Below are 12,058 nucleotides of genomic sequence, written 5' to 3'. Positions count from 1 at the left end.
AATTCGCTGTCTGGTTTCTCAGTAACATTACAGACTGGGGGGGGGTTAACTACAAGAGATGGACAGAGAAACAGACAGAAAGGGAGAGATGGGGGGAGAGAGGGGGAGAGAGAGAGAGAGAGAGAGAGGGGGGATGGGGACAGGGAGAGAGAAGACAGACAGGAATGGGGAGAGTGAAATGGATGTAGATGGGGACAGACAGTGAGAGAGAGAGACACAGACAGGGATGGGAGAGGGAGAGAGATGGGGACAGGGACGGAGAGAGAGAAATTGACGGGGAGAGGGGGTGCGAGAGAAAGATGGACAGAGAGGGAGAGATGGATGGAGGGGAATGGACCGAGGGGGGGGGAGAGAGAGAGAGAGAGAGAGAGAAATGGACAGAGACCGAGGGATGGGGAGAAAAATGGACCGAGACCAAGAGATCAGGAGAGAAATGGATAGGGATAGATGGAGAGAAATGGGGGGAGAGAGAGATGGGAGAGAAGGAGAAATGGACAGGGACTGAGAGAGATGGGGACGGAGAGGGAGAAATGGACAGGGGGAGAGATAGATGGGGGTTGAGAGAGAGATGGATGGGACAGAGGGCGATGGAGAGAGATGGACGGGGACAGAGGGCGATGGAGAGATGGACGGGGACAGAGAGCTGAAAAAGAAACAGGGAGATGGAGGTGTGAAAGAGAAACAGGGAGATGGAGGTGTGAAAGAGAAACAGGGAGATGGAGGTGTGAAAGAGAAACAGGGAGATGGAGGTGTGAAAGAGAAACAGGGAGATGGAGGTGTGAAAGAGAAACAGGGAGATGGAGGTGTGAAAGAGAAACAGGGAGAGAAACCGGGAGATGGGGGTGTCAAAGAGAAACAGGGAAAGGGAGATGGGGGTGGGAAAGAGAAACTGAGAGAGAAATGGAAAGGGAGATGGGGTGGGAAAGAGAAATGGAGAGAGAAACGGAAAGGGAGATGGGGGTGGGAAAGAGAAACTGAGAGAGAAATGGAAAGGGAGATGGGGTGGGAAAGGGAAATGGAGAGAGAGAAACGGAAAGGGAGATGGGGGTGGGAAAGAGAAACTGAGAGAGAAATGGAAAGGGAGATGGGGGTGGGAAAGAGAAACTGAGAGAGAAATGGAAAGGGAGATGGGGTGGGAAAGGGAAATGGAGAGAGAGAAATGGAAAGGGAGATGGGGGTGGGAAATAGAAACTGAGAGAGAAACGGAAGGAATGACTGTTTCCAGCTGCTCTAACCGAATCGAGAACAGGAACAGGTTTGTTTCCTGGCCGTTCCACAGCGTTGGCCACGGCTATAAATGACTCAAACTGCTCTTTAATGACTAGAACTGCGTAATGTTGTGCAGCTTGCTGTGGTGTGAGAGGAATAAAACGCTCGCTGTAGAATTCTGCAGCCCGTTATTTAGAAACGTTCCTCTAAACTCTCTCCCTGTGGAGAACGGACCTGGCAGCAGAGATCAGTCACTTCATGGAGCTGCTGAAGTTCTCAAGCCTGGGACACAAAACTCCTCCCTCTGTCTGTGGAACAGAGAAATCCTTCCCGTCTGTAGCTCAGAGCCACAGCGCCATCTGCTGGATGGGAACTGACCGCTGCTGCGATCATCACGTCTTGTCTCTGAACTCGTCTCCGCTGGGAAACACTGTGACAGATTTTGTTTCTCTCCTGTAGCTCGATGGATTCCAGAGGCATTTTGACTCCCAGGTCCTCATTTACGGGAAGCAAGTGATTCTGAATTTGGTAAATATTTGAGTTGTATGTGGTTTTTTTTAAATGGCTGTGCGTTGTATTTGTTGAAGGTTTAATGTGTGAATGCACTGATGTATTCTGTAGGTCAATCAGAAGGGTTCAGAGTTACCTCTGGAGCAGGCGTTCGCCAAACTGGCAAACAACATGGATAACGGGATCATCAAGTAAGAATGTAGCGCGCTCTCTCGCGCATGTATGCTCTCGCACCCCTGCTCTCGCTCTTGCATGTATCCTCTCGCTCACACCTCTCTCTCTCTCTCTCTCTCTCTCTCTCTCTCTCCCGCGCGCGCGCGCTCTTGCACATGTACGCTCCTGCTCACACCTCACACACATCTCTCTCTCTCGCATGCACCTGTCTCTCTCTCGCTCTTGCACATGTACGCTCCTGCTCACACCTCACACACCTGTCTCTCTCTCGCACACACCTGTCTCTCTCGCTCTTGCACATGTACGCTCCTGCTCACACCTCACACACCTGTCTCTCTCTCGCACACACCTGTCTCTCTCGCTCTTGCACATGTACGCTCCTGCTCACACCTCACACAACTGTCTCTCTCTCTCTCTCGCTCTTGCACATGTACGCTCCTGCTCACACCTCACACACCTGTCTCTCTCTCGCACACACCTGTCTCTCTCGCTCTTGCACATGTACGCTCCTGCTCACACCTCACGCACCTGTCTCTCTCTCGCACACACCTGTCTCTCTCTCTCTCTCTCTCTCTCTCTCTCTTGCACATGTATGCTCCTGCTCACACCTCACACACCTCTCTCTCTCTCTCGCTCTCTCTCGCACACACCTGTCTCGCTCTCTCTCTCGCGCACACACCTGTCTCGCTCTCTCTCTCGCGCACACACCTGTCTCGCTCTCTCTCTCGCGCACACACCTGTCTCGCTCTCTCTCTCGCGCACACACCTGTCTCGCTCTCTCTCTCGCGCACACACCTGTCTCGCTCTCTCTCTCGCGCACACACCTGTCTCGCTCTCTCTCTCGCGCACACACCTGTCTCGCTCTCTCTCTCGCGCACACACCTGTCTCGCTCTCTCTCTCGCGCACACACCTGTCTCGCTCTCTCTCGCGCGCGCACACACCTGTCTCGCTCTCTCTCGCGCGCGCACACACCTGTCTCGCTCTCTCGCGCGCGCGCACACACCTGTCTCGCTGTCTCTCGCGCGCGCGCACACCTGTCTCGCTGTCTCTCGCGCGCGCACACACCTGTCTCGCTGTCTCTCGCGCGCGCACACACCTGTCTCGCTCTCTCTCGCGCGCACACCTGTCTCGCTCTCTCTCGCGCGCACACCTGTCTCGCTCTCTCGCGTGCACACCTGTCTCGCTCTCTCGCGCGCGCACACCTGTCTCGCTCTCTCTCTCGCGCGCGCACACCTGTCTCGCTCTCTCTCTCGCGCGCGCACACCTGTCTCGCTCTCTCTCTCGCGCGCACACACCTGTCTCGCTCTCTCTCTCGCGCGCACACACCTGTCTCGCTCTCGCGCACACACCTGTCTCGCTCTCGCGCGCACACCTGTCTCGCTCTCGCGCGCACACCTGTCTCGCTCTCGCGCGCACACCTGTCTCGCTCTCGCGCGCACACCTGTCTCGCTCTCGCGCGCACACCTGTCTCGCTCTCGCGCGCACACCTGTCTCGCTCTCGCGCGCACACCTGTCTCGCTCTCGCGCGCACACCTGTCTCGCTCTCGCGCGCACACCTGTCTCGCTCTCGCGCGCACACCTGTCTCGCTCTCGCGCGCACACCTGTCTCGCTCTCGCGCGCACACCTGTCTGTCTGTCTGTCTCGCTCTCTCTCTCTCGCGCACACCTGTCTCTCTCGCTCTTGCACATGTATGCTCCTGCACACACCTGTCTCTCTCTCTCTCGCACACACCTGTGTCTCTCTCTCTCTCTCGCACATGTATGCTCCTGCTCACACCTCACACACCTGTCTCTCTCTCTTGTGCGCACACCTGTCTCTCTATCTCTCGCACACACCTGTCTCTCTCTCTCTCGCTCTTGCACATGTATGCTCCTGCTCACACCTCTCGCGCATACCTGTCTCTCTCTCACACACACCTGTCTCTCTTTCTCGCTCTTGCACATGTACGCTCCTGCTCACACGCACCTCTCTCTCTCTCACGCACCTCTCTCTCTCTCTCTCTCGTGCACACCTCTCTCTCTCTCTCTCTCGCACACACCTGTCTCTCTCTCTCACTGTTTGAGTGCTCTCGATTGATTAACTTTCCTCACTCCAGATACATCGCCTTTGATTTCCATAAGGAGTGCAGTAAAATGAGATGGCATCGCCTGCAGATCTTGGTGGACGCTGTTGCTGAGATGCAGGATGAATTTGGGTACATCAGTTTTTGGTGTTTTTTGGGTTTTCCCCCTCCACATCATGACACTATGCCAGTATTTTTAAATGTCTGCATTAAAGCAGTGTTGCAGCTCATTTAACGGACATTACAACTCTGCAGGTACTTCCTGCTGAACTCTGACGGGAAGGTGTTGGGGGAACAGAGCGGAACGTTCCGCAGTAACTGCATGGACTGCCTGGATCGTACTAATGTGGTTCAGAGCCTTCTGGCCAGGCGTTCTCTGCAGAGCCAGCTTCAGGTGAGAGAAGTGGCATACTGCAGGGATCACAGTTTTTGTTATTAAACAAGATGTTGCTCTAAAATTGTGCTACAAGAGGAACAAAACACATGCCATATTGTTAAAGGAAAATAATTCATCCCACCACCTTGCTGATGACTTTCCTAGAGCAGTATGCCCTGGTGTGTCTTATTCCTCTTATAGCACAAGTTTAAGTTTTGTTTTGTTTTGTTTTTTAAATGGCAACATTTTATTTTTTATCCATTTATAGTTGTACAACATCATTACACAAATGAGTTCCTTTATTATTATTGTTATAGAACCTATAAACGGTAGTTTCCCCCCTTATTTTATTTTATTTTTTTTTTATTTTTTTGCTTGATATAAGACCAAAGGTGCAGTTTGCCAGTGAAGCGCGGGATGTGTAAATCCCTCTGTCCTGAAGACGTTCTCGTGTCGGAAAAATGACTGACTGTTCCAAAGTACTGACACTGGAGACTCTTAGTATTATACTCCAGATTATACCTGTTTGTTAAATAAAGGAAAATTTTATTAATCAGTTTATTATTCGGATCAGATTATGTGGAGTGCCCTCTTTAATCTTTGATGGTATTGTTTTAATATAGAAACATTTCATTATTTTTGCATGTACCGAAGACTTTTGCACTGCACTGTATTTATTTCAGATTGATGTGCGAAGGTTTTAAATGATGTAAGCTTGAATAATAAAGTGAATATAGTAGATGCTTGCTGATGGGAGATTCTGATGAATTTCTTTTGTTTTAGAGGATTGGAGTCCTTCATGCCGGCCAGAAGATTGAAGAGCAAGCTGACTTTGAGAAGATCTACAAGAACGGTGTTTACATCTTTCCTCCTTTCATAACCTAATCATGATCTATAGAAATCAGTGACATTCTTCATAATAATAATAATAATAATAACAATCTGCTGCCTTTTAACGCCCTTTAATGTTCTGTATAACGCATTATTCTGGTTCTGTATTGGACGGACCTGTCTTGCACTGACTTTAGTTAATCCGAGTTGTTGCTCTCTGTTTTAGCCTGGGCTGATAATGCTAACGCATGTGCTAAACAGTATGCAGGTACCGGAGCGCTAAAGACTGACTTCACCAGGTATTTCTATTTGGTCTGTAAGGAAAAGAAATCCAATTTTGTCACATAGACAATTATACATGGTACAATATGCAGTGAAATGTTTAGTGTAATGCTCCATAAGTAGTAAAGATGGTTTTGAAGTTTAAACAAGAGTGCTCTGAGAGCACAATATCCCCGGCTGGCAGCTATGCCATAACTCTGGTAAAATGTGACCGAATTGAATGAAATTATTATAATATGCGTATTACCAACATATAACAAAGAATCCTGCCAAGTTTCGTGAAATTCCTCCAACAATTGTGAGAGGAGTTGATTTTCAGAAGGTGAGCACCCTTCCTGGGACAGACAGACGGACATCGCCACGACATAATCCTCCTTCGGGCCTTTCAGCCAGCAGGGGATAATAAAAATTATGAGGGAAGTTGATTTCAGAAATCAAGCACACCTTGATGAAATTGCCAAAGTACAAGTTTGTTAATAATAAAGCGCATAACTCTGGGAAAATTTGCCGAAATTAAATGAAATTTCAATCTGCGTATAACTGTCATATAACAAAATAAAGCCTTTTGCCAAGTTTGGTGAAATTCCTCCACAAATTGCGAGAGGAGTTGATTTCAGAAGAGCGTACACCCTCATGAAATCGTCAGAGTTCAAGTTATTTCATCAAGGGTCAAAACTCTGGGAGAATTTTCACAAACGAAATTAAATCGCAATAAGCGTATTACCGTCATATAACAAGGTCTTTTACCAAGCTTCAAGAAATTCGTCCAAAAATTGTAAGAGGAGTTGATGTCAGAAGCCGAGCACACCTTCATGAAATTGGGAACGTACAAGGCTGTTAATCGAGGGCTGTAACTCTGGTAAAATGCGGCTGAATTGAACAAAATAACAATATGCGCACTACCAACATATAACACTGCCTTCGACCAAGTTTAGTCAAATTTGTCCAAAAATTGAGAGGGGAGTTGATTTCAGAAGGAAAACACACTCTCGTGAAATTGTCAAAGTATAATTTAGTTAATCAAGGGCTGTAACTCTGGTAAAATGTGACCCAATTTAACAAAATTGCAATTTGCGTATTAGTGACGTATAACAAAGAATCCTGCCAAGTTTCGTGAAATTCCTCCAAAAATTGTGGGAGTAGTTGATTTCAGAAAGTGAGTACCCTTCCTGGGACGGACGGAAATTGCCACGACATAATCCACCTTCGGGCCTTTCAGGCCAGCGGGGAGAATAAAGGAAAAGGTGTTAAATAGAATAAAAAGCAAAACCAAAATGTGATTGAATACCTTGCAGAATAGACAGAATATGTCTAAAGATGTTGCACTAAGGAAAATGTACTTGCGTTTGAAATATATATTGCACTGTAATGAAAATCGCACAAAGAGCTACAATTGAAGAAGAAGAACAGCTTTATTCATCACACACTTGTGAAATTCCTCTCTGCATTTAACCCATCTGAAGCAGTGAACACACACATACCCAGAGCAGTGGACAGCCATGCTAACAGCACCCGGGGGGGAGTTAGGTGCCTCACCAAGGCCGTCCCATATTAACCTAACTGCATGTCTTTGGACTGTGGGGGAAACCGGAGCACCCGGAGGAAACCCACGCGGACACGGGGAGAACATGCAAACTCCGCACAGAAAGGCCCTCGCCGGCCGCTGGGCTCGAACCCGGACCTTCTTGCTGTGAGGCGACAGCGCTAACCACTACACCACCGTGCCGCCCACAATTGCAATGGAAACACAATTTTAGTGAGATGAAATTGCATGAAGAGGTGTAAGAGTTTGGGGGGGGGAGTGACTCGACCACTTGGGGTTGTGCTGTTTTATAGAAAAATAATCAAACTTTATAAAAGGAAAACTTAAATGCTGAAACTGGAGACTCCTTCCAAAAATGCTAAATAAAGTCAATTATTATGTCTTTTATTTTTTGTTTGTTTGTTTGTTTAATAGTGTTTACTTTTAGACCAGAGATATGTAGAGCATCTGCAATACAAGTCTCTGTAAATTTGCTGTTGCCATAATCAGTTCTTTATAATCGCAGTTTAATCAACAACAACGACTTCTGACTAATCAGATTTGATTCTCTTTAATAACTTTTGACTCGTTCTTGGCTCAGGACTGGGAAAAGGACTCACTGGGGTTTGCTCATGGACGGCTGGAATTCTGCGATTCGTTATTACAAAAACAACTTCTCAGACGGTTTCAGACAAGTACGTGTGACTGTTTGTTTGTTTGTTTGTTTGTTTGCCTCAGTGCTTTTGTTATTTATTAATGAGGATGAGGATTCAGCTGAGTGCGCGATGGTAATTTTGGATTGTATTTGGACTCCATCTTAGGACTCCATTGACCTCTTCCTTGGCAACTATTCCGTGGATGAATCGGAGAGCCTGACACCACTTCAAGTGCAGAAAGGCTGGAAATTCCTCACGGTCCGTATTTTTTCCCCATGTTGCATTCAAATTATGGAATTCTGAAGATCTAGAGAAACTGCTGGAGCAGTTGTTTGGTTGACCCGAGTGTTCTGTAATTGTTGAGGTTTAGCTTCGGGTCAGATTGTGCTTTAGTTTAAAGATGTGATTATGACTGAGAGATTGTGTTTCTTGCTCCTTTAGTTGCCCGCTATCATGCTGGTGGCCTTCTCCATGTGCATCCTGTGCCTGCTTATGGCTGGTAAGAAAAAATAGTGCTTAAAACAACTGAGGGTGCTCGAGTATGACTAATTAGAAGTAAATTGTCTGTCTGCCTGTAAAAGGGAAGGTTGTGTGATCGTAACACCCCTCCCTCCCTCTCTCTCTCAGGTGACACATGGACAGAGACGCTGGCGTACATGGTGTTCTGGGGCACAGCCAGCGCCGTCACCGCTACCATCATCCTCTTTAATGGGAAGGAGTTTGTCGACGCACCCAAGCTGGTCCAGAAAGAGAAGATGGATTGAACCTAGACCTGCACTCCTCCTTTTCTTTCTCTCCTTATCTTTCTGGACCCTGTCCTGTATGTGCAGTCTGTCTCTCTTTTACTACCAGAAGTAACCTCCTAAACCACTTGGGATAGGGTCCAATGATCGCTACACTTGAGGCTTCAGTCGCAGTGGCATTAAAGGTCCAAAAATACGAGTCCACTGATTCAGTTAGGAAAAAATGAATAGCAATTTGTCAGTGAAATATTTCACGTTTTGATTTGGGTATGGAGTCTTTGCGGTGTTATTTAAATGAAATGTGTAGGGATTTTGAAAAATGAACCAAATTGTACGTGAACAGGATATACCGTCAGTCTTTAAAACATTTTCAGTAATGTACAGGGTGTCCCATAATTCCAGCACCCCCCAAAAAAAAAAAAACACGCTCCTCATGTTCTCAATCCACAAATCCGTACGAGTAGAATTATTGGATTCGTGCTTAGAAGTATCATGGTCTGTATCTGAAATTTTACCCGATGATGGTGGACTCATGGGAATGGGACAGCCTGTATACTGCAAAATAATTCCGAACGTCTCAACAAAGTCTGTATTTTGTCCGTAAGACAGCAGTGGACTCCGACGTTACACAGCACAAGCTTTTGAGTGGACCATTGGTAATATTTCACAGATTTACAGAGTGGTGTTGTGACTAAAGTTCTTTTGGTTGGCATTCTGCTGCCTAGCCGTGTTGTGTTATGTTTCCATCATCACTTCCATCTGGATGCACTTTGCAATCAAGGATCGTTCTGTACACTCTCTGGAACAAAAGGTACCGAACTGGACTTTTTCTTCTCCTTGGAGTGATTCGCTCAGTAGCCACTTTATTTCGTTAGAACATCTCTCCTCCTTGCTCATTCATTCAGTCGGCCCAATTATGTGGCGAACAGACCCAGTGCCGTTTTTTTCCAAACTTCGCCCGTCACGTTTTCAATCATTCCTGTTCTTTGCTGACAAAAGCGGACCCCCGATGTGGTCTCTTGCTCTTGGAGCCCATCCTCCTCAAGGTTCGGCGTGTTTTTGAGATGCTTTTCTGCTCACCACGGTTGTAAAGAGTGGTTATTCGAGTTACCATAGCCTTCCTGTCTGGTTGTCATTCTCTCCTGACCTTTCTCATCCTATCAACACACTTCCACCTGAAGATCTGCTGCTCACTGGATTCTCTGAATAAGAGATTCAGTCCATCTGGCGCCAGCCGTGAAGAAGTCTTCTGATGATTATTTAAATAATTGCATGAATGAGAATGTATAAAGGTGTTCCGAATAAAGTAGCAGGCGAGTGTGTGTAATGTGTGTGGGGGGTTTTTTTTTTTTTTTTTTAATTAGCTTCTAGCGCAGTGGTCCTTCGTGCTCTAAAAGCTAGCAAAAAGAACAGGTTGGTACCTTTTTATAGTATAGCCAGTCCATGTTTCCATACACTCTCCATAAAAGGGGTACTAATGTGTACCTTACCTTGATGCTGGGATGGTCCCTTAAACTTTTGTATGCTTTATTGTGTACAATATATAAGTTTGGCACGAAAATGCATGTTAAAGGTGCAATATGTGTACGCATGGCAGTACCAGAGCAGCATGGAAAGGTACGGTTTAGTACCGTTTTTTTTTTTTAGTGAAGGTGTACAGCTGGGTGAATTATCACTATTTGATGATGATGATGCTCCATAACACTCATAGTTTACACATCTTTCCTGTTTTACTACTTCCCTTTTTCTCGACTCACTTTATTAACGTCTCATTCAGTGCGGTTTATAGTTTTGCCTTTTTGTGCACGGTATAAGCTATGAGGCTCTGCTTAATAAAAAAAAAAAAACACACACACAAGGCAGAACTTTTATGCAAACTTTAGTTGAGTTGAGGTGAGTGAGTGAGTTTTCTCAGCACTTTACTGACTATTTCCGTTCACGGATCACGACACTAAGAGATTTATAACGCGTGAGCACCTTCCCGACTAACGGCTGCAGTATTATTCTTCAGTCTAGCACTAGAGTCCTGATGGTGACGTTTTACATTTTGTTACATGATTCCGGTTCTTTTGTGCTTTATTATGCTTCCTATTTAATGATGGAGAATTTCTGTCTTGTCTTGAATATTCCCCCCCCCCTTTAAGGGCACTGAAAATGAATGAATGTATGCATTTCTCTTAAGTCTGTCTAATATTTAGGATGATCAAATTTGCCTTGGTGTAATTATAGAATGAGTTTCAGATTCACTGGTTACATTTGCAAAGCGCGCACACCTTCAATTTTAAATTTGGTAAATGTGTTTCAGCACATCACTCGTTCTCTGCTAGAAAAGCTGACACACGTTTGAGCACAAAATCATCAGAAATCCTGGTTTTGTTTGATTTGTAAATTGTACACTGGTATAAATTCATTAGCTATAAATAGGACATTGTAATTATGTACTGTACTGTTTGGTTTACAGTTATAGGATTAGCATTGGATTACATAGAATGGATCACACACTGTTATAACTGACTCTGTAGTTTTATCCTGGACTCAGCTGCAGCTAGAGATCAACATTCCCACTGTAATCATTCTGAATGTGGTATAATATGGTCATGGGAATTTTTTTTTTCTTTCCTCGCTGGTCTAAAAATGTATTGATTCATTCCAAGAGGCCCCATCAGCCTCGCTTATCAACTTTTGTAATAAAATATGATTTACTCTGTGTGGAGCCTGGAGTGATGGCATGGTCAATGTCCATGATACCCAAATACAGTTCGCATCACATGACACGGCATTTCTGTCTTGTCATATCACATTATGACATGACGGTACATCACAAGACAATATGACATTTGTGTTGTCGTGACATGACATGGTATCACATGGCAGTTGTCTTGCCATGACATGGCATCACATCATGACATAACATCACATGACAATACATCGCATGGCATCACATTTCAGTCTTATCACATCATGACATATCACATCATGACATTTGTCTTATCACAACAGTACGTCACATGACGTGTTGTCATGACATCACAACACATGACATTTATGTCTTGTCATGACATCACATTATGACAATACATGACATGGCATCACATCACATTTCAGTCTTATCACATCATGACATTTCTGTCTTGTCAGGACTCATCACATGACAGTACATCACAGAGCATCACCCTCATGACCACACGACATTTGTCTTTTCATCGCATTTCTATCACATAGCATCACATCATGGCATATCACATTTCTGTCTGATGACATGACAACATGACATTTCTGTCTTGTCAAGACATCACATGACAACACACACATTTCTGTCTTATGACATCACATCATGACCTGATAATGCATCACATAAGATGGTCACATCATTTACATAACATAACGTTTCTGTCTTGTCATGACGACACATGACATGACCTGAAATATCACAGGACATGCCAATGCGTCACATCACAACACCATGATCTGAGTTACCATGAGCTCAAACCAGTTTTTCCCTCATATTCTTCTGATCTCTCAACAACGTCTGTCTGCTCTCAGAGCTGCTGCTCACTGGATGGTTTTTTTCCTTTCCTGAATTATTCTGTGTAAACGCAAGACACAGTTGTGTGTGAAACTCCCAGGAGATCAGCAGTTTCTCAAATACACAAACCAGCACATCTGGCACCAGCAACCATGCCACATTTAA

The 12,058-nt window shown here is 45.4% G+C and overlaps 1 protein-coding gene across 1 annotated transcript in view; it reads left to right on the top strand.

Annotated features, from left to right (window-relative positions):
- The window catches only part of sacm1la (SAC1 like phosphatidylinositide phosphatase a), a 51,396-nt gene extending 40,316 nt beyond the window's left edge, over window positions 1–11,080 (top strand). Inside the window, exons 11-20 of the mRNA XM_060904660.1 lie at window positions 1,669–1,737; window positions 1,831–1,910; window positions 3,991–4,089; window positions 4,213–4,351; window positions 5,117–5,186; window positions 5,391–5,463; window positions 7,570–7,663; window positions 7,790–7,882; window positions 8,066–8,123; window positions 8,252–11,080. Of these exons, the coding sequence (XP_060760643.1) occupies window positions 1,669–1,737; window positions 1,831–1,910; window positions 3,991–4,089; window positions 4,213–4,351; window positions 5,117–5,186; window positions 5,391–5,463; window positions 7,570–7,663; window positions 7,790–7,882; window positions 8,066–8,123; window positions 8,252–8,388 (912 nt within the window). The 3' untranslated portion in view covers window positions 8,389–11,080. The remainder of the gene's footprint in view (window positions 1–1,668; window positions 1,738–1,830; window positions 1,911–3,990; window positions 4,090–4,212; window positions 4,352–5,116; window positions 5,187–5,390; window positions 5,464–7,569; window positions 7,664–7,789; window positions 7,883–8,065; window positions 8,124–8,251) is intronic.
- Window positions 11,081–12,058: the final 978 nt, after the last annotated feature.

Source organism: Neoarius graeffei, chromosome 22, assembly GCF_027579695.1.
Source record: "Neoarius graeffei isolate fNeoGra1 chromosome 22, fNeoGra1.pri, whole genome shotgun sequence".
NCBI classification, from domain to species: Eukaryota; Metazoa; Chordata; class Actinopteri; order Siluriformes; family Ariidae; genus Neoarius; species Neoarius graeffei.
Note: the sequence above shows the minus strand (reverse complement) of the source record. Positions and strands in the feature narration are given on the sequence as shown.